The 22,604-nt window shown below is 46.0% G+C and overlaps 1 protein-coding gene across 2 annotated transcripts in view; it reads right to left on the reverse strand.

Annotated features, from left to right (window-relative positions):
- Window positions 1–8,305: 8,305 nt before the first annotated feature.
- LOC143828165 (uncharacterized) overlaps window positions 8,306–22,604 on the reverse strand; it is a 44,710-nt gene continuing 30,411 nt past the window's right edge. Inside the window, exons 1-5 of one of the 2 annotated variants that reach the window (XR_013227541.1) lie at window positions 18,892–21,063; window positions 9,920–9,990; window positions 9,518–9,616; window positions 9,258–9,338; window positions 8,306–9,071 (exon numbers count right to left, since the gene is read on the reverse strand). Coding sequence is in view for 1 of the 2 variants with exons in the window: in XM_077318418.1 (XP_077174533.1) it covers window positions 9,292–9,338; window positions 9,518–9,616; window positions 9,920–9,990 (217 nt within the window). In the remaining variant the exon portion in view is untranslated. Of the gene's footprint in view, window positions 9,072–9,257; window positions 9,339–9,517; window positions 9,617–9,919; window positions 9,991–18,891; window positions 21,064–22,604 lie in introns of those variants that run through there. The other variant, XM_077318418.1, reaches the window with a different exon arrangement.

Consider the following 22,604-nt stretch of genomic DNA (forward strand, 5'->3'; position numbering starts at 1 on the left):
TTGCAGTTTCTGCAAAGTCCCTTCCCCTGGCTCTCTCCTCTGATCTTCCGGCGAAGCGATCGCCATTTTTCTTTTCTCGGAGCGAGCAGAGATCAACGCACCGGCGAGCTTTCATTTACCCAGCGAGGCTTCACTGGCTGCAGTCCCTCCCCAGAGCTGTTTTAAGTCACCAAGCATGAAGCAACACACAGCCCCGTTTGCTGGTTTATTTTCCCTTTATTTTTCACTGTATTTTCGGCCGTGCGGGGGGGGGGGTATTTTTTTTTCACTCGGGTGGAGCGTGGCAACGATGAAACGGCAGCTCAAACACCACCTCCTAGCTAGATGGGTCTCTCCGTTGCAACGAATCAACGCAGATTCGTTGCAACGTGGGTTTTTTTAAAAAACCTTTCTTAAAGGGAAAGGGGCTGTTTGGGAGCATGCTAACGGCTGCCCATTGGCTGCTTGACGGCCAGGGGCGGGACAAAGCTCGACAATATCGCTTCCTGGCTAGCGATTTTTGCCGAGACCAGAAACCTGTAGGAAACGATAGAAACGCAACTGGATTCCACTACAAAGGCAAGTATGCATAATGACGAATCCCACTATTTAAAATGGCATTTTTTCGTTCCGCAACCAATTTGCTACATAGATCCTGGTGCGGAATGGCCCTTGATCTTTTCTGCTGCTACAGACAAACTCAGCTACCAGTCTTAATTCATATAATTAATTTATAGGGTCACCATAAATCAGGTAGTCTCAATTCATAGGGTTATTAACTGGCAGAGGTACCATAAATCAGAAGCAACTGGACAACACTTAACAGACACAAGCTTTCTGCTCATTCTTGACTGTTTCTTGTCTTTCCCCACATCTCCATTTCTGTAGGAGCAGGAGCAGGAGCAGGAGGAGGTTTTTTCACTGACCAAAGGAGTCTCAAAGTGGCTTACACTGCCTTCCCTTTCCTCTCCCCACAACAGACACCCTGTGAGATGGGTGAGGCTAAGAGAGCCCTGAGATTCCTGCCGGGTCAGAACAGTTTTATCAGTGCTGTGGCAAGCCCAAGGTCACCCAGCTGGCTGCATGTGGAGGAGGAGCGGGCAATCAAACCCAAGTCACCAGATTAAAAGCTGCTACTCTTAACCACTACATCACAGTAAGAAGAGGAAATGAGGAGAAATCATCCCCCTCCTTCTTCAACTTGCAAAAGGCTTGCTGGAATCAACCCACCAACAAATTGTCCTAATCGCTCTAATATGCTCTAATATACCCTTTGGTATGCAATATGCAACATTGTCATTGAGCACACAAAGAATGAAGATTGTGGATACAAGTTCCCTTGTTTATTTTGTAAAGACTGCTGTAGAAGGATCAGGAATGCAGCCACAAAATATGTTGTCTCTTTCTTTCAACATTGCATGAATGGAAAAGTGATAGCTTGGGAACTGCATTGACCTGGTACTGAAAAATGAAAATCACTTGATGTTCTGCTCCACACGCTGCCATGCATTCTTCTAGGACAAACAGCATCATCTTAGAAGCTATAACTTAAAGGTACTTCCTCCAGCCTACTCCCAATTTATTTACTTACACATTTCAGGTATGCACCACCTTTCTTCACAACGGAAACTCAAAGCAGCTCACATTGTGTTCCCCATCTCCATTTATCTTCACAACAACCCTGTGAGGTCGGTTAGGCTTAGAGCTTGTGACTGGAGAAAGTCAACCCAATAAGCTTTCATAGCAGAGAAGGGATTCAACTCAGGATCTCTCTAAACGCGGATGTGCAGAATGTAAGGGGGGGGCAAGGAAATGCAGTTGGGAAGGTATAAAAAGGGAAATGCCTGTTTTAACTTTTGAGCTGGATTTGCTGACATGCACCCATATTAAACACCTTTAATATGATACAGGGACTTGGTGTGCGACCCTTAGTTTCCAGGTTGGTAAGTGGAATTTAGATACTCCTGTTGGAGTGGGGCCCTTTGGCATGGGGCCCCCCTGCATAACACATCAAGGTTCACGAGCTCTGCTGTAGCTAGCACAATTCCACAGGTCTAGCACAATTCCACAAGTTTTCAGAAGAAGCCACTGAAAACGACACTGACTACACCCCCCCCCCAGAACCTCCCTCCCTACCACCAGATATGCCCATCACACAGCCAATGTCTGGCCACCATGAAACAACTGTGCACATACAATTATGCAGTTAACACTTTAAACATTTATGCTGCTTATAATCTAATGTTCACATATGCCAAGTTCAGCTTTGTACTGTACCAGCATTACAATGAGTTGTGAGTTGTGATTCATATTGTAAACCTCCTGGAGCCACAAGGGAGGGCAATATAAAAATGTAATAACATTTTTAAAAACTGAGAAATAAAATAGTATTTACTTGTTTGTGACCTTTGCTGTCCACAGAATATGCAGAAGCGTTCTCCAGCACCAAAGCTCTATAAACAGCTTAGATGAATATTGTTATCCCTTATTCCAATAGCCAAGGTACCTGTCCTACATTTCCTGTTCACATAGGGGCCTTCAGCCAAGCAGGTTTGTTGTTTGCTCCACCACACTCTTGTGGAGCACAGTCTGGCCAATTGGGGAAACCCACATGCACATTCCTTTATCAGGGAGGAAACTGACGCAAGGAAACAGGCCAACGTTTAACTGTGACCTCTTTCCACTGGAAGTAACCAGGAAGACCCGATTTACAATGGATTGACTCATTCAAGGAAGCCAAGGGCCCCATTTGTAAGACCCAAGCAAGGCTGTTGACAACAGGACATTTGGGAGAACGTTTGTTCATGGGGTCGCCATAAGTCCGAAGCAATGTGACAGCCCTTCATATACACCCACAATGTGTTTTTACAGTGACAGGAGTAAAAGTTACTAGTACTTTTATTTTTGCCCACTGGAGGAAAAAGCAGCTTTCCCCCACTGTTCTCCTCCCCAACAGAGCAGCCCCAAAGGTTGTGTTTATAAAATAAAAAGAGTTTAAAAGAAACACAGGTGAAGCTGTTAGTCTGTCATCCTCTGTTTTCCTCATCAACAGCATCGGAGTGGGATGCAATCCCACAAAACCATTTTTACAATTCAAACCAGCCAGAGGATGTACCCATGTACAGGAGCAGAAAGAAAAGGAAGGCTGCAGAATACTCGTTGCAATAGACACTTATCTTTTTAGACACAAGAGACGCTATTGATTCCTGTGACTCCCTTTGGGTGGTTAAAGTTGAATAAAGTTTACTGTTATGGTTTCAAATGTCTTGTCTCTATGTGCAGTGGGGGAACAGTGCTGTCTTTTCACATACCTTCTCACTGGCCACAAGGATCTGATCTGAATGCACAGTAATGGGTGGACCAACGGGTTTAAAAAAAAAAAACCCTCCTCTTGTTCCCATGGCATTTCCCTTCCACAGAGATCGAAAAGAGGCCTACAAGGCATAACGGGGGGCAGGGGGGTTGACATTTTTGTAAGAGGGAGAAAAACCTTCTGTGGGGAAGGATTCATAGACAGCCATCTATTTTGTCCGTTTAAAAAGGAGGCTTCTGGTGGCAGAAAGTTCCCTGTGCTTGTGAAATGGCTGCCAGCTGAACAGGATAGGACAGGGCTCCTGCCTAGTTGTCTGTAAAAAGTTCTCATGCGTTGAGGTCCCCCGTGGCCCATCCCATTGGCTGAGCACTTTGATAATTTTAAAAGTTTATAGGAGGAATGTATAAACACATTTTCATCATTCTGCGAGATGCCTCAGCCAAGGAAGGGTGCCTTCTGGCAGAAATCTGAGGCTGAGGTACTCCTGGAGCTTGTGCTGGCCTCAAAAGACTTGAAAAAGCTGATGGCCAGCACACATAGCCAGACTAAGGGGTGCTGGCAAAAAATATGGCCTTCAAGGGCTTACAGTAAAATTCAAGAGAATCAAACTAGATTTCTTAAATAGTCTGGAGCAGTGGGGTGGGGAGCCAAGGGACAGTGAGCAAACACCCTTCCACGCCCAGATGATGAGAATCTGGGAAGCGGCAGAGAAGCCACTCCTGGAGCAGTGGAGACATATGGGTAAGTTTCGTCAATTTACAAAGAAGATTATGATCCACACCGAGGCGACTGAAGATGGTGCCGTGCTAGCCCGTTCCATAACGAGCTCTCGAGCCAAGCAGAGGGTCAGGAGCAGAAGCACCTGGCAGACCTGAGTGGGATGTCCAAATCTCGCTCGCTGGTCGCCCCAGGAACCGGGAACGGCATCCTGAGGGTCCTACAGATCCGCGGAGACTAAGTTCTCCGGATCACCGCTGCCTGTGCTTGGGGCTATAATGGTGTCCTTGTCATAAACAATTTTCTAAGCTTGAAACGACCAGCTGCATAAAATCCTGCATTCTTCCAAGATTATCTTTTACCAGATTGACAAGAGCCAAAGTCTGACAAAATCAACAATGCAAAGACTGTGAGTTTTCTGTTTGCTTTCCTCTTCTTTAAAGCCAGGTACTAGCCCCCCTTCTTCCCTCCTAACCAATTTACAAGGGAATTCTTTCTTTGGATGGGAGGCAAGCCAGCTAAATACACTCGTTAAAACAAACAAAAGAAACAGCTTAAGAATTTGTTAAGGAGAGTTCAGCGGGAGATGTTGACATAATGCGGAGATTGACTAACTGATAATTCCTGATTGCCCGAACTCTCTCGAGATGCCCTGTCTGTGATCTGTGACTGTTTACTGCAATGGAAAACCTAACTAAGGCACAGATCTTTCGTTTGTTATGCGAAGGCAACTCAGAGATACTGAAATTAGTCAAAAAGGTTGAAAAGGAAATTCAAGATACCAAGAAAGAGCTCTCAGACAGAATCAACGGTTTGAAAAAAATAGCTGATGAAAACACAACCCAGCTGGCAACACACCAAACGAGAATCCAATGTATGGAAGTTAATCAACAGGAGCGGGAGAGAGTGGCAGAAGATAAACCCGAAGCCCTGGAAGTAGAATCTAAAGCTAGGAATGTAAAAATCAAAGGTGTCTCGGAAGAATTTGGGAAAACAGACCTAAGGAAGGAACTCACCGAAAGCCTGGAAGACTACTTAGAGGAGGAAGAGATTTGGATTGACAAAATATACAGAGTCTATTCAAAGGCGACCGCACGCAAGAAGCAACCAAGAGACATCTTTGTGGGCTCTGACAGTAAGGCTGCAAGAAATACTCTACTCAAAAAGCTTCAGGTGACGCCGCTGAGCTTGGTGGATCAAGAAGCACAGATATTTCAAGACCTGCCAGCAGATACATCATGGAAAAGAGCACAATTCCATCTTTTGTGACCACCTGAAGAATGTGACGAACAGTGGAGCAATTACCTGGTCTCTCTTAGGAAAGACAGCAGCAACTTTTAGGTTAGGACTAATATACGATGGGAACTGAAAATTTTTAAGATAATAACAGACTATACTCTCACATGTATCAACAATTATTTTGTCAGTTGGTTGGTTCTTTTTCTTTTCATCTTTCTGTAAGCGCTTCATATACAATAAAATAAATAAAATATATATATTTTTAAAGATTATGATCCACACCCAGATCCAATACTGGTTTCCTTGCTTAAATCCACCTGGTGCCTGGGGAGGGGGGAAGATGACAGAGAACTTCACCTGGACTCCCAATTCTTCAGTGCTGGTGGGGTTTGATAGGGGTTTTGGGGTGCAAACAGAGGGTAGAACATGATAAGTGAGGTTACACCCCTGAACAATTTTAACTGCTAAACAGCCATCTCCCCATTACAGCACAATATTCCTTGTTTTTAAAATGCTATCTCTTTTATCTTCATGCCAGTCCATGGTGATTCTGCTGAAAAAGCCAAATATCACAAGCTTATTAATGTTTCACAAGGTTCTTGCAGCACGCACAGTGCCCTGATTATGCTTTCCTTCTTTCCCATCATCAGCCACCAGTGTCCAGTCATGCTGGGATATTGCCCCCCCTACAACCACCACCACCACCAGAGAGAGAGATGGAGCTGAGGGGGAGATGGAGGAGCAGCCATCCACCTCAGCCACAGCGACATGTGAGAGAAGGCTCCCTTATTAATAAAAAGCTTTGCATGGCAACCCACAAGTAAAAATGGACCTTGTACTAAATTCAACTTTTAAATTGTTATGCCATTTCACAGTGCCGAACATGCTGGCCCGGATAAGGGAGCTGGAGGGGGGCATGGAGGAGCACCAAGAGAAGTGAGACATCATGTAAGCTTGCTGCTAGTGCTGTGTGTGTCCTCCACCCTCACAGCTTCCACCCCTCTAATGCGCCCATGTTCCTCTTGAGGTCTTGGTTCTAAAATTGTTTTTCCTTTATTTCTCTCCACAGTAAAAAAAATTGATGAACAATTTCTGGTGATGGATGGGTGGCAGAGGAAGGCTGGCAACCAAATCTGCTGGAAGGATAGGCAGCTCCAGGAGCTGGGGTGGGGGGAGGTCCAGAGGAGGGAACCTCCTAGTTTAATAATGTTATTTGTTGGGTGGGCAGGGAGGGGGGTGTTGGGAGTTTAAAAGTTTTTTGATTGTTACTAATTGTTAATAAAAACTTTTATAAATGTTAAAGCAACAAAGTTTCTTGTCTCCTGTTACTTCCCATTTGCTATCCTCCCCCCCCCCATGAACTTGAAGATAGCATCACTGCCCATAGTTAGATTCCAAAAGGTGTTTCCTGAGGCATCATCTAACCACTGTGATAGGATATTCCACTACTTGGTAGATGCCAACCACAATCTTTCCCCCTTGCCAAGCTCATGATAAACAAGAGGCAGCATTCAAAACAACTGTCAACTTTACTTATTAATAAATAACAGGGGTGTGATCATCTTGAGGCAACTAGGAGGGGAGTAGGGGTCCCTGGGCTTCACCTTCCTCTTTCCTTTATTTATTAATGATCTAGATGAGGGGGTGGAGGGTCTACTCATCAAGTTTGCAGATGACACCAAATTGGGAGGACTAGCAAATACTCCAGAAGATAGAGACAGAGTTCAACAAGATCTGAACACAATGGGCAAATAGGCAAATGAGAACAAGATGCAATTTAATAAAGATAAGTGTAAAGTTCTGCATCTGGGTCAGAAAAATGAAAAGCATGCCTACTGGATGGGGGATACGCTTCTAGGTAACTCTGTGTGTGAACGAGACCTTGGGGTACTTGTGGATTGTAAGCTAAACATGAGCAGGCAGTGTGATGCAGCGGTAAAAAAGGCAAATGCCATTTTGGGCTGTATCAACAGGGGCATCACATCAAAATCACAAAATATCATAGTCCCATTGTATATGGCACTGGTCAGACCACACCTGGGCAGAGTCTGCACTTACTTTGTTTATTCTATTGTCAATCCTGTTGAATTCAGATTGATTTGAACTCGAGTCTTCCTCTCCCCTCCCTCCCCATTGAAATAGGAAAGTGTTCTGCATGTGGTTAGGAAGGCTCAGAAGAGGGGGCGGGGAGGCAAATGGAGACTTTTTCTTTGTTTTCTTGAAGGGGGGAGAGGATCCAAGAAGTCAGAGGAGGGAGGAAAAAAATCCTTTCTTTTCTTGAAGATCAGGGGGGGGGGGAGAGGATCAAAGAAGGCAGAAAAATATCCAAGACGGACAGACGTTGAGAGAAATTAGGGGCTTCTCCTTTAAGGCAAGTTTGTCACATGACCACCTCTGGCCAATCAGGGGTTCTCTACCACGGAGGAGAGCCCAGATTCAAAACAATGCAATTTTAAAATATATTGAGGGTTAAAAGCACTCTAAGACATCACACAATAAAGGTAGGGCCACTCTGGATTAATCCTTCTTGCTGCAGAAGGAAAATTTAAATCACCCCAAATCAAAACGGAAATCGCATTCTGCGTAGAGGGCAGGGACTGAATTGACCTGGGGTTGGAATAAAAGCTCCGTGTAGTTTACACCCTGGAGTACTGTGTGCAGTTCTGGAGGCATCACTTCAAGAAGGACATAGATAAAATTGAAAGGGTACAGAGGAGAGTGACGAAGATGATCCGAGGCCAAGGGACTTAGATTAAGATAGGTTGAGGGACTTGGTAATGTTCAGCCTGGAGAAAAGGAGGTTGAGAGGGGACATGATAGCCCTCTTTAAGTATTTGAAAGGTTGTCACTTGGAGGAGGGCAGGATGCTGTTTATGTTGGCTGCAGAGGAGAGGACATGCAGTAATGGGTTTAAACCAGGGGTAGTCAACCTGTGGTCCTCCAGATGTTCGTGGACTACAATTCCCATGAGCCCCTGCCAGCAAATTCTGGCAGGGGCTCATGGGGATTGTAGTCCACGAACATCTGGAGGACCACAGGTTGGCTACCCCTGGTTTAAACTACAAGTACAACGATATAGGCTAGATATCAGGAAAAAAAATTTCACAGTCAGAGTAGTTCAGCAGTGGAATAGGCTGCCTAAGGAGGTGGTGAGCTCCCCCTCACTGGCAGTCTTCAAGCAAAGGTTGGATATACACTTTTCCTGGATTCTTTAGGATGTTTTGTGGTGATCCTGTGTTGAGCAGAGGGTTGGACTACATGGCCTGTGTGGCCCCTTCCAACTCTATGATTCTGTGATTCTGTGATTTCCTGGGCCTTTCTACACCTGGTTGTGTCGCTATACTGTAGGAAAGAGTGGGTGGGGTGTGTGGTGATGGTGGGGTCAGGTTAACAGTTACATTGGGAGGGTTAGCACTTTCCCGGGCCTCTCTGGCCTCCACAACTCTCTGACCACAACTGCTATCTCCACCAGGTCTCCAAGCCTATTAATTGTGTCCACAGTCCCTCTGAGTGACTCATTACAGGACACGGACCTCCCTCAAAAGCCTGCCCTCCTCCCTGGAAGTGTCCATCTCCATCTGGGCGTGTTCATGGTCCCAGCGTAACATGGCTTCCTCAAAGGCACGTGAGTGCCTCATGTCTTCCTCCACCTGCTCCTGGAGCCTTTGGCCAATGTTAGTCAGCAGTCTCTGTCTCCTGCGTTCACATTCGAGCTTCTCCTCTGCTGACAGGGCCCCTCTCTGGACCTGTTCCTCTGGGCCCCTCTGCTGTGCATGGACCTCAGCCACACCCTCCTCTCTCTGTTCCTCCTTAGACTGTTCTTCTGTGAAGAAAGAAAACAGAATACACAGTCAAATAGTTCTGTTACAAAATGATTTACCCAACTCCCCCCCCCAAAAAAAATTAGCAAACTCTCTGCCAAGGACTAACCCTCCTCCCTATTTGGAGTCCACACAAGAACAACAATGTACACCTGATGAATAGCTAAGAGGTTCTCTGACATGCTCACCTCCTGGCATCTCCCTCGCCACTGGGGAAATCATTCACCTGGGACCCCATGGCTGTTCTGGGTTGGTGCCTGGGATGTATTCTGTGGGGACAAATAAATTGTTTTCAGGCAACAAAATTGGATGTTCTCAAAGGGTTCTTTCAAACTCACCACTGCACGTGGAAAGCCTTGTTCCTGCCTGCTGAGGTCAGGTCCTCCTGTATAAATGAGAAAACACACCCAAACCTTGCCCCTTCCAAGAATAGCAGAGAATTACCCACCTATCTGTCTTGAGTCACAGGAGTCACTGTCCCTGTCTTCACCCACAGCCGTAGATTCAAGAGGTGAGACTTGTGTCTTTGTGTCTGGGACCTGTGTTTCTATTGAAAGGAATAACACAAAGAACAATAAGGCAGGATCTCCTCCCCCTCACATCCCTGCAGATATCCATGAGTGGATGGGTCATAGTGCTGGGTCTGCATGGGGAGGCATGTTCAAGATCTAAAGCAGGCAAGAATTGTGCCCACCTTAAACAAGTCCAAAAGGACAAACCTTCTCCAAACTTTGGAAAGAGCATGTTGGCAAGTAGGCCATGGACCCTCGCTGAAATGAATACACATTTAAATGAATGTTACCTGTCAAGGCAAACCAACTCACCAAGCCACCCATAGAAGCAAGCTTACCTGAAGTGAGGGCCATTTGTTGGAAAATGCTCTCCTCCTCACTGGGTATGACGGCCAGAAGATCCAGGGTACTGGATATGAAATATGATAGAAATGACATATGTTGACCAACTTTTAAAGATCCAGTCAATTTAACCTTCCGAATTTTCATGGGCCTCAGAGGGTGTCATTCTGAGTGTCCTTAAAGAAGGAAAAAAAGGGGGGGGGAGAGGCTATGCCCCTGATCCATGGGGAAGGCACCACATGGGGCTCCTGGAAGTGTGGGACCCATAGCATGTGCTACATAGATAAACCTACTCTGGCTTAATTTCTTTAAGGATCAGTGTCTCTCCCTCAAAAGCATTTCAATCCAACTGACATCCACCCTGTTAAATCAAGAGTGACACTAACTGAGTCTGAAGTGTCCCATGAGCACTCTACAGAAATTGCCTAATTACTGCCAGGTGACCATGCAAGATGTAAAGTGTACTCCTCAGCCTAAGGTATCGCTCATGCTTAACAGTATTTACTTCTCATTTCCAGTAGTTTCAGGAGCAGAGACTTTGGAGTAAATGGCAAACTCTCTTTCTCTTATTAATTCTGATGACTACACCCTACTTTTTCTCCCCAGCAGGGACCCAATGTAATTCACAATGTTGTTCTCACCCTTGGCATTTTATCTACCTGACAACCATGTTGGATTAAGTTGCAAGGCTCATACCGTGCATGTTGGATAATGCATTTTCAATGTACTTTTGCAACTAGATTTCCCTGTGCAAAACAGGAAAGTCTGCTTCTAAAGTACACTGGAAGTGCAATATCTAAAGTGCATTGAAAGTGCAATATCCAATATGCTTTGGAATGAACCCAAGAGTGACTGGCCCAAGGTCACCCAATAAACCGAAGGGGGACTTGAACCTGGGTCTCTACATACATTGGATAATGCAATTACAGTGTGCTTTTGCAACTGGGTTTTCATATGCAGAACAGAAAAATGCACTTCTAAAGTGCAGTGAAAGTGTATTATCCATTGTGTGCAGAATGAACTAGATTACATTATCCCCAGAGGACATAATGATGTCTGGCACCAACTGGCCTGGTTCCAACTGGGTGGGCTGTGACCATCTCTTCTCCCTCTTGAACCATTTCTACTAAAGAGTACAATCCCGGAAAATGGAAGGTTCTCCCACGCATAATAGGACTAGCTCCCTACTCCTGCCCACTTCTCTGATTTGGGGCTGAGGTCTACCTGCCCCAACCCTAAAACCATTTTGAAAACAAATAAGTTTTTGGAATTGTAGAAGATCTGGGGAGCCTGGACCAAAGTAATCTCATCTATCAGCCTGCAACAATATCACTGGCAGTCTTCAAGCAAAGGTTGGATACACACTTTTCTTGGATGCTTTAGGATGCTTTGGGCTGATCCTGCGTTGAGCAGGGGGTTGGACTAGATGGTCTGTATGGCCCCTTCCAACTCTATGATTCTACGATTCTATGAACAAAAGACTTCCGCCTATGGGATCGTGCATTTGTCCTCCTTGTGTCCTCTGGCATCTTTAAGACCAACACAGTTTAATTCTGGTTATTAACTTTTGCATGCATGCACACTTCTATGTAAGATCAACCTTTATTTTCTGACTGCATAACAGGTCCTTCAGATGTTACTGTTAGCATCTCCTTAAAGAATCACATATGCCAAACGGATGCCCAGAGGGTCTTTCTAGAGGAGGATTCTGTGGCTTTCTGATGATATAAATAAGCAAACAGTGTCAAATTGCCATGGTCTTTGGATCTTTTTTCAGAAAGAGACAAGAATGTAGGGGCAGGAGGTTAGGAAAACATACTCAGTTCAGTGACACTAGTCACCGCCAAAGAGTTACAAGATTGTACAAGGTTTTGCACAACATTACACAGCAATTTGTTTTCCAGATTAACAATACTTATGCTGATGCCACTGATCTGCTTTTCTCATCTGCTGTCTGAAGCAGAAGGAAACAAACACTTTTCCTCACCAGGTTTGTATTGAATTTGGAATCACTATGCCAGGCCTCAAAGAACCCCCAGCCGGGGTCTCTGAGCAACTGGTCGCTGACGATCTCCAAAGGTTCCAGAATAAGGACAATGGGTGGAGTTAACTTGCCATCCAGTTGGCCATCTCTTTTTTAAGAAGAGATGCCAGCCTCCAGGTGGGGCCTGGGGATCCCCAGGAATTACAGCTCATCTCAAGACTACGGGGATCAGTTCCCCAGGAGAAACTGGATGTTTTGAAGGATGGAGGGGATGGCATTTTAATAAACTGAGGTCCCTGCCCTTCCCAGACTCCACCCTCAAATCTCCAGAGGTTTTCCAGCCTGGATATGGCAACCCTATGCCCTCACACCCCCTGCTATTGGCCAGGGAAGAACCTGGCAACTCTGATTTTTTAGCAAACCCTCTTTTTTTCCAAAGCAAAACACTTTAAATTACCCCCCCCCACCCCACACACAGAAATTCTGCAATCATCAAAGGGCCAGAGATTAAATCTGGGTCCCTCAGTCATGTCACCCATTTGGAAAACTTTTCCCAGTCCCAAAGTGAGCCTTAGAGCTCATCTTAAACCCAAGAAGTAACTCAGCATTTCTCAGAGGGTGCCCAGGAGGAGTTTGTTGTGCACGTGCCGATTTGTCTTTTTGCTGCTGCCAGGGCTGTTCTCCCAGAGCAGCTCTGTCAGGGCTCTCTCAGGATGTGGCCTGAGTAGAGCGGTTGGATTTGTGGTGTTTGAGGGCGGTGGCCCAAGCGTAGGAAGGGAAAGGTGACTGGAAGCTGCTTTGATACACCTTTGGGTTGTGAAAAGCAAGTCTTCCTCTTGCTCTGTTTTTGTTAGAGGGGGGAGGCTGGATGGGAGAGCCAGTAATGAGTCCACAGCATGGATGTAGCATCCAGATTCTCCTCTGGGCTCCTCCATTTGCTTTCTGAGGCTCTCCTGGGTTAGTGTGTAGGCGCCGTGAAGCTTTAAAGCTTCACTGGGGGTTTCTGGGGGGGATCTCCAGGTCTTCCCTGGAGGTTGACATCCCTGAGCCACCCCCACAGGACAGTGCAGGGCCCCCCTCTCCTCTGCAGGGGAACCCAGCTGAGAACTCAGTGGACCTTATTGGTTCTGCAATTTCCTTGTTCTGAAATCATTTTTTTCTCACGCTTTTGGGAGTTCCTAGGATGGGACCCCTAGGTCCAATCTTCTTGAAACCTGCAGGGGAGCTCTGGGTGGGTGGGGGGTCTTCCCTCAGTCCCCTGCAAGTTTCAGGAAGATTGCACCAGGGGGTCCCATCCTGGGGGCTCCCAAGGAACATTCCCCATAGAAGTCTATGGGGAATCAGCCGAATCGATTTGGGCCCGAATCGATGCAGCAGTCTGAATCGCCGAATCTAGGAGCCGGAGGGAGCTAGAGGGTCGATTCGGACCGTTTCTCGCTCGGAAATGTCTGAATCGGCCCCGATTCGGGCAATTTGGGCGTTTCCGAACCCGAATCGCCCATCCCTAGTTTGTGCTCTCTGGAGACCTTGGAGTACCAATCAATAAACAAAGTAAATTGTGCCACCTGCTGGCCATGCTTCATCCCACACAAAGAAAATTGTGCAGAGAAGCAGTGGCTGTTCCGCTTTCTCCAGGCTCACGGAGAGAGGGTAGCAACAGGGAAGGGTTCATTAAGCCACCACCATTGTCCTTATTCTGGAACCTTTGGAGATCGTCAGCGACCAGTTGCTCAGAGACCCCAGCTGGGGGTTCCTTGAGGCCTGGCATAGTGATTCCAAATTCAATACTTGATTGTAAAGTCCCTCAGGGAGCAGTTCTCTTTCCAATCTTATTCAATATCTTTATGTGCCTTTTTGTTCAACTGGTGTGGAGGTTTGGGCTAGGTTGCCTCCAATATGCTGATGACACCCAACACTTCCTTCTGATGGATGGCCACCCTGATTCTCCCCCAGGAGCATTAGCCAGCTGCCTGGAAGCAGTGATGAGGTGGCTCAAACAGAGTCATCTGAAGCTTAACCCTTCAAAGACCGAGGTCCTGTGGCTAGACAGGAAGGGTCCAAGCAAGGAAGTGTGCCTACCCAAACTGGATGGAGTACAGCTATCAGTAGCTTACTCTGCCAGGAATCTGGGTATGATTCTCGATGCCTCCCTCTCAATAGAGGCTCAGGTCACAAGAGTAGCACGGCTGGCATTCTGCCATCTTCACTAAGCCAAACTTCTCCACTCGACGATCACCTCTAGAATGGACTTCTGTTGCTCACTCTATTCAGGTCTGCCCTTAATCCTTGATCCAGAAACTACAGCTGGTCCAGAATGCCACAGCCAAGATCCTAACAGCAATACCATGGAGTTCTCACATTCGGCCCATTCTTCAACAACTCTGCTGGCTACCAATCGAATTCCAGATCAGACTTAAGGTTTTGGTAATCACCTTTAAGGCCATCTGCAGTCTGGGCCCAGTGTTCCTGAGGGACCAACTTTCTGCCTACATCCTTCAAAGAACTTTATACTCTGCTACCTCCAACTGCCTAGCAATCCCTGTCCTGAAGGAAGCTCACATGACCTCAACCAGGGCCAGAGCTTTCTGTCTTGGCCCCGATATGTCGGAATTAACTCCCAGAGGAAATCAAGGCTCTAATGGAACTAGAGCAATTCCACAGGGCCTGCAAAAGGGAGCTCCTCCACCAGGCATTCGGTTGAGGCTGACCAGAAACACTCCTTCCTCTGGGCCCCCCGAGATGCCCTCCCATGTCAATAATCACCTGCACTGTCCAACTACAAGGTCTCAGCATTCTTTTCACTACTGTTCCACTATTTACTGTTCTATTGTTCTATTGGATACTGATTTATTGTTATTACTGTTTACTATTATTGTTATTTATAACCACTGATTTCTCTGTAATGTTCCTGTTCCACCAAGTTTTATGTAAACCAGCCTGAACTCCAGGGGAGAGTGGTATATAAATGTAAAATAAATAAATAGTTATTTATATGTATGGTTTCTTGTTCTACGCCAACCACCCTGAGCCTTCAAGGAGGGCAGTATATAAATGTGAATGAATGAATGGAAATTAAAATTTATTTATATATAGTTCCTTTTTCTGGGCACCCAACAAGCTTCCATGACAGGTCTGGGATTTGAACCGGGCCTCCCAGATGTCACTGCATTTCATAGAAGCATAGAATCTTAGAATAATAGAATGGGAAGGGACCTCATGGGACATCTAATCCAACCCCCTGCACTATGCAGGACACTCACATCCCAATCGCTCATCTACTGTAACCTGCCACCCCTTTGCCTTCACAGAATCGGCCTCTCCGTCAGATGGCTCTCCAGCCTCTGTTAAAAAATTTCCAAAGATAGAGAACCCACCACCGCCTGAGAAAGCCTGTTCCACTGAGAAACCGCTCTAACTGTCAAGAACTTCTTCCGGATGTTTAGATGGAATATATTTTGAATTAATTTCATCCCATTCATTCTGGTCTGTCCCTCTGGGGCAAGAGAGAACAATTCTGCTCCAACCTCCATATGGCACCCTTTAAAATACTTGAAGATGGTTATCAGATCCCCTCTCAGTCGCCTCCTCTCTAGGCTAAACAGACCAAACTTCCCAAACCTTTCTTCATATGTCTTGGTCTCCAAACCCTTCACCATCATTGTTGCCCTCCTCTGGACACGTTCCAGTTTGTCAACATCTCTCTTCAACTGGGGTGCCCAAAACTGAATACAGTACTCCAAATGAGGCCGAACCAGAGCAGAGTAAAGTGGTACCATCACCTCGATACTCCGTTTGATACAGCTCAAAATCCCATTTGCCTTTTTAGCCACTGAGTCACACTGCTGACTCATGTTCAATGTATGGTCTACTAAAATCCTTTTTGCACATGCTACTGCCAAGACAAGTCTCCCCCATCTTCAGAATCACAGAACCACAGAATCATAGAGTTGGAAGGGGCCATACAGGCCATCTAGTCCAACCCCCTGCTCTACGCAGGATCAGCCCTAAGCATCCTAGAGCATCCAAGAAAAGTGTGTATCCAACCTTGTTTGAAGACTGCCAGTAAGGGGGAGCTCACCACCTCCTTAGGCAGCCTAACAATATAGGCTAGATATCAGGAAAAAAATGTTCACAGTCAGAGTAGTTCAGCAGTGCAATAGGCTGCTTAAGGAGGAGTACCCTCAGGGTACGATTTGTCAACCAGTTATTGATCCACCTAACAGAATTAGGATTCATGTTGCATTTTACCAACTTGTGAACAAGAATATCATTTGCTGTTACACAAGAGTGTTAGCATTGCCAAGTCCTGCTTGGGGAATTCCTGACCATTTGGGAGGGCAGGGTTTTTAGGGGGAAGGGAGATCAGCATGACCATAGAGCTGCCATAGAGCAGCCCCCTCCAAAGTGTCAGGGGGGTATTTCTGTCAAGATTTAGTAGTCTGAAGTTTCATTCTGATGTAATGCTTTGCCATGAGTGTAGCTGACATCCAAAGACAAAATCCCTTTGAAGTCTTCAAACATGCCAGATGCCTTAGCATTCCTCCCCTTCCTCCTCCCTTCCCCATGGCCACTCTCCCAGCCCATCGTTTCACATCCATAGTTGTTATCAAGATATTATGACTTCCTTGACGTGGTATCTGCTTTGTGTTCCTAGGAAAGTGGGGCACCTCACCTGGCCCATATATGTGTGTGCCAGTGTTTTTGAGTTAGTTTTAACTATGCCTTACATGTAATATCTTGCTCTGCTATAATAAAGAAACTTTTCCAAAGAAGGTTTGCTATTCTTGGAGCAAACGAAGAAGCTCACAGTTAGTTAGAACACTGCCCAGACACTGGATGTTGGTGACATCATGTGGAGGGGCCAAAAGATGACTACCTAAGGTAAGTGTTACACTATATTTAAAAGGTGCGGGAATGCCCTTTTTCTTCTACTACTCACAGTTGTGTAAGGCAGCAACTCTGAGCGAGGGCAATAGGCAGAGGTGATGACCTATCACTGAGAGCTCAAGAAATGTTCAGACAGTACGCTTCTTGGACACTTGGTTGTTAGGGTCTCCTTAAACACTGGCTCAGATAGGCCCAAAGGCTTGCCTCTGAATACAACTTAGCCTCCTCCTGGCGTCGTGCTTGAACACAGAAAAGCCTATCTAAGTTTGCTCTAGGAGGAGGGTGCATTGGCCCAGCGCAGGCAGTCATGGATCCTGAGCTATTGATCTGGAAAGCTCCAAGCAGTCTCCTGTGGTGCACTAATGGCTCTGGCATTAGTTTAAAAGCCCACCTATTTTCTCTACAGACGGGTAGGGGGGGGCAGCGTTTGGAATGACATGGATGAACACTCACTGTAAAATTTGTTCAGCTTTGCACTTCTGATCTTTGAAATGTTCCTTCAGGGAGCATTTTACCTTTGTATTCATGACATTATGTCATTCACTATAGATCTAGCCTGTTAGGAGGAGGGAGAGGGAGGGGGGAATCCTCTGTCATTATTTTCAACAGGAATCTTAATGTTACATCCAGGCAAACTGACCTTTAATCTTTATTTGTCTGATATGCCTTCTCTGGGTTGCAATTTTACTCTTGCTTCGCTGCCAATAGAGTAGGTCTCTTTGGCATTGACTCTGCTCTTTCTTCCCAAAACAGGAAACTGGCTTTCTTGCTAGGGTTGCCAACTTCCAGGTGGTACAACAAACAAAAACTGGGGAACACAGTTAATGGAAAGTACCAGAAAAAATGAGAAGTGTATCATCATGGGTAATGGGTTTAAACTACAAGCACAACGATATAGGCTAGATATCAGGAAAAAAAATTTCACAGTCAGAGTAGTTCAGCAGTGGAATAGGCTGTCTAAGGAGGTGGTGAGCTCCCCCTCACTGGCAGGCTTCAAGCAAAGGTTGGATACACACTTTTCTTGGATGCTTTAGGATGCTTAGGGCTAATCCTGCGTTGAGCAGGGGGTTGGACTAGATGGCCTGTATGGCCCCTTCCAACTCTATGATTCTATGATTCTATGACTGAAAGTATAGTAACTATATTAATGCTTCCAAAAGTCCAATAATAGTCATTTATAAAGTATCATAAAGATAATCATAATAGTCAAACAATATTGTGAGTGAGTATATAATAATACAACACTTAAAGTCTGATACAGGTAAATCAGGCAACAGTTCGACAGGTTAGTTCCAACTAAAATCCAAACGAGGATTCTGTAGTCCCCGTTTCACAAAGTAACTTCTACATTGGACCTAACAGATGTAATAAGATTAACAAGTTCCTCAGGGTTTAATTATCAGTGGTGGCCAAAGGAATCTTCCCTGGATCATAAAGCAGGCTATGTGCAGCTTGGGAAAGCACCTTTGATAATTAGTCCAAAAGGGTGTTTGTGGGGTTTTTTTTTGGGGGGGGGGGTTGGTCATTTTATAATGTAGTTCGAAGATTTCATTCATTCATTCATTCATTCATTCATTCATTCATTTTCCCACTTGTATACTGTTCTTCTCCAAAGGGCTCAGATTGGTTCTCAACAGTTAAAAATGACATGAAATCACATAAAATCAACCCAGCTTGGTGTAATGAGCTCCCGGAAGAGCTAAGGGCTCTGCAGGAGCTCTTGCAGTTCTGCAGGGCCTGCAAGATGCAGCTCTTCCACCAGGCATTTTGTTCAGACTGGGCTGATTAAGATCTATGGGCCCCTCCTTGCCACAGCTGGAGCAATAGGCTGACCCCCATGTTTTCTTTTTTTTTTCCCCTGAGGCACAGGATGGATAAAGGGGGGGGGGGTGCATTGAGCGTGCATTGAGCCTGGGGAAGTGGGTGAGAGTGGGCTTAGATTATATGCCACTGTGATTTTATTGCCTGAGAAGGATGGGCTTTGGGGACAGGAGGGACTTCAATGGTTATAGAGCTATGGCAAAACATGATTGGTTGTTTTAAGTATGACAATCCGTCGAAATAATTTAAGGTCCTGCATTAATGGACTGCACTTACCCTAGTTCACCACACCTTCCTGAGTTCCTGAGCGGTTGCTCACAGGTGCAGGTTAGGTGGAACACTGTCCAGTATTGAATAGTAGGGACCATCCCACACCTCTAAAAACATAGCATTAAGCAACCACAATTGCTTAACGCTATAAAAAATGCAACCCCCGACATTTCGCACCTCCTCACTCTCTCGCTTTCTTCTCCTGCTTTCTGACGCTTCCAGGCACTCCGCACAGCTGATTAAGATGGCCGTGGAGCCCTCACTGCCTGTCCTGTGGAGAGGGACTCACCGAGTCTCCCCCTGCCTGTCAATCATGGCAGCCAGCAAATCAGCTTTCTCCTAGCTTTAAAGGGAAAGTTACCTTTTTTTTAAAGTAAAACTTCTCCATTGCTATGTCTATGCATATAATCATAGATGCATAGTGCATAGTTTAATGCCAGCCCATTTTGGAAGTTTGATACTTGAAGATGAACAGAAGTAATTTTTCTCCAATTTGGGAGGGGGGGGGGTGTTGAGAGGCATACTTTGTGTGCCAACTGGTGGCACACTTTAAAATGGAGGATGTAGCTGCCGGTTTGCTGCTGCTGATATAGTGTAAAACATTTTTAAAAAGTGTCTGCAAGAGGTAACTCTTTCACTACATTTTCTGGGTGCAGAATGGCCCTAGATATTGAAGGTAAGAATCACTTGCTTGAGGTCCCTAATTTTTCATCCCTTTCTGTTAGAAGCCTGCTGCTCCTTTCTATTTATTTTAGTACAGAATCTTGTAACCTACAGAAGGCATGATGTATTTCTGAGGTCCATCTCATATTATAAAGCAGTAACAGAACATCGATCAACACTTCACAAACAGAATCTATGAAACTTTGCAATATTACTCATGACATTCATCTGTGAGGCTCAGGTAGGGGGACGGAAGTGTTCTTGAAAGGCTAAAATGAAAAACTCAGTATTGTATTCAAGCCCAGCTTGTTATATAACTTCCGCACACCCCTGCCTGAATGGTTTTCTCATCTGCTACACATCAGAGGCATTGCTCTATGTTTTAAAAATCCTTTCTCCGAAGATCAGTTTTCATTATGGCATCATAAATGAAGCCTGTTACATTTGTAAATGGGCAATTGTTGACCAGAAACATTTAAACTGGCATACATTCTAATAAATAACTATTTGGTCTGCAAGCTCCAGAAAAAGGGGAAGGGATGGAGAGAAGGCTAAAAAAAATGTTTTTAAGATATGGAAGGAGCTGAGCTAAATCACAGGGAATAGCTTTTTGGGAAGTAGTGAGACAGAGCTCTGCATAAGAATGCCAGCCCACAAAGATATTGGCAGAGAGGTAAACAGTGACAACTCTGGCCTGCTTCAACATAACCAAATGCCAACATTAGCTTTTTAAACCAGCCGTGGAACTATACTGCCACCACCTAGACTTGGCAGACTATGGTATTTACAGGAGTAGCAGCCAACCTTAAAGTAAGCTTTTGTTCTGACAACAGGTCTGCTGGACTTCGTTTTCATCTCTCTATCAGTTCTTAGATCTGGTGTTCTCAACCAGGGCTTCATGAAACCCTGATGTTTCTTGATGACCCTGGAAGTGTTTCCCGAAAGGATGGGAGTTAATTAATTTTTAATATATTGTTAAAATTGTTAAATATGTATGGAGCAATATGACCATATACAGTTATGTTGACATGCCCCCCTCCAAAAATGGCCAGTGATGGGCCTGGAGGGAAAAGAAAGGGCAGGGCTCCAGATGGCTATGCATTTCAACCATATTCTGGAACGGTGCTCCACTTCCAAGGTTTCTCAAGGGCTGAAGAATGCTAAAAATAATTTCAAAAGATTCTTGGAGGAAGAACCACATTTTCTTCAGGACAGAATGTCCCAATCTGGATAAAGTTAATGCTCTCCAATCACAGCCATTCATACCTATGCAAAAAAGTGCACACTATACAAAGATATTCTTCCTACAAACTGCTATATGTACTTTTACTTTTTAAAAAACGATTAAAACACAACCCAAATAAACTTTTGACAACACTCCTCCTGCACCTCACAAAAATAACCACCCAGTTTTTAGGGAACATTTTAAACCGCTCCGCGGGAGTGGTATAAATAAAACAGTAAGGGCCCTGGCGGAGGGCCCTGTCCGGGATGAGGAAGGGTAACCATTGGCCCCTTCCCCCGGAATGGCAAGCGGAGGCACCAATCGGGATCTTCCCCCGGAATGGCAAGCGGAGGCACCAACCGGCAGCTTTGCGCCTGCCGATTGGGCCCTCCGCTTGCCATTCCGGCCCCAAGGGGCCAATCAGCCCCTTGGCACTGAGCTGACAAGTTGGGAGGCGCAAAGCCCCCCTAACCACTGCTTTCCACACACACCGCCATTGCTGACCGCCACTCCAGCCGCTGCTGGCCGCCTCCACGTGCCTTCCTGCCTCCCCTTTCAAAGCCCGTTCTTTGGAGCGGCCTTACCAGCGGGCTTTGAAGCCAAGCTGCCAAGATTCTTCCTGTTATTATTACTTGAGCGGCGACAAGCAAACGGGTTAGGTACCCACGGCTGGCGCACAGCCATGCTGCATCTGCTCCATTTGAGAAATTCCTCTGCTCCCCCCCTCCCCCCGCGCCTTCCAGGTCCGCTTTCAAGTCTCTCCCCATTTGCGAGAGCCGTCCAGGTTGTTTCAATATCTGCTCTGGCAAATGCTGCCCCTCCCCCCTCGCTTAAAAGCCATCGCTTTTGCCTCACGTAGGACTCAAGAGCTCCACTTGCAAGACCGGGAAGCTTTTTTTCTCTCCGCCTCTCCTGGCGCGTGCCTGGAGCTGTACTTTGCAGGCTCCCGGAAGAGGCAAATGGGCTGCTAATGAGGAGGCGGGGACTTCATGACTAGGACACAGAGATTTACTACCCCCCACCAAAAAAAATGACTTAAAGAAATCATTAACAGGGAAGCTGCCGGTTGTTGCTTCTTTTTCTCCCTGCCTGCCTGGGAACTGTGGCTTGCAGGCTCCCGGGAGAAGCACACGGGCTGCTAATGAGTAAGCAGGGGCTTCCAGCCTGCGCCTGAGAAGGCAGAGATTTTACCCCCCCCTCCAAAAAAAAGACACATACAATTACTTAAAGAGATCATTCACAGCTACTCATTGAACCCATGCAAATCTTTTAACACTGCTTCACGCTAGACGATAGTCTGACACACAAGAAACAGCCATGAAGAACTACTTGAGAAGTTTCCCGAAGCCTGTGGAATGTGCTGCGTCCACCAACGCCCTTTAACAATCCTGCGCAGAGGTCTGGAGATGTGCTGAGCACAGCAGTCAAGGAGGGCTCTCCTGTACCAAGTCTTCATCTCCGGGGACATTCCCTAGAAAAGCCTGGAGGATTTCTGCCTGTAGCTTTCAGGGCTGCACTTCTCCAGATGCATACAAGGAAGTAGGTTCTGTTCCAGCCTAACATACCCCCCCCCCCTAGTCTGCAGAGAGGCCACCCACGTCCACTCCTCAGAGCCTTTGCCAGTCTGCCACTTTCTGTATTACTGCGGCCAGGAGGGGGAGGGAGCCAGGCCCTGGCTGTGCTTCTGGCCCAGGGGGTAAGGATTCCTTCCCCCCTTCCTTTCTTCCTCCATTCCTTCTATCCATCCAGACCTCCCTTTATCTCCGTTCTCCCTCCCTGCCATCCATTTCTCTTCTGCCTTTCTTTCTCCCATTGCTTCATCTCCTTTCCC

This window comes from Paroedura picta, unplaced genomic scaffold (assembly GCF_049243985.1).
Source record: "Paroedura picta isolate Pp20150507F unplaced genomic scaffold, Ppicta_v3.0 Ppicta_v3_sca19, whole genome shotgun sequence".
Classification (NCBI taxonomy): Eukaryota; Metazoa; Chordata; class Lepidosauria; order Squamata; family Gekkonidae; genus Paroedura; species Paroedura picta.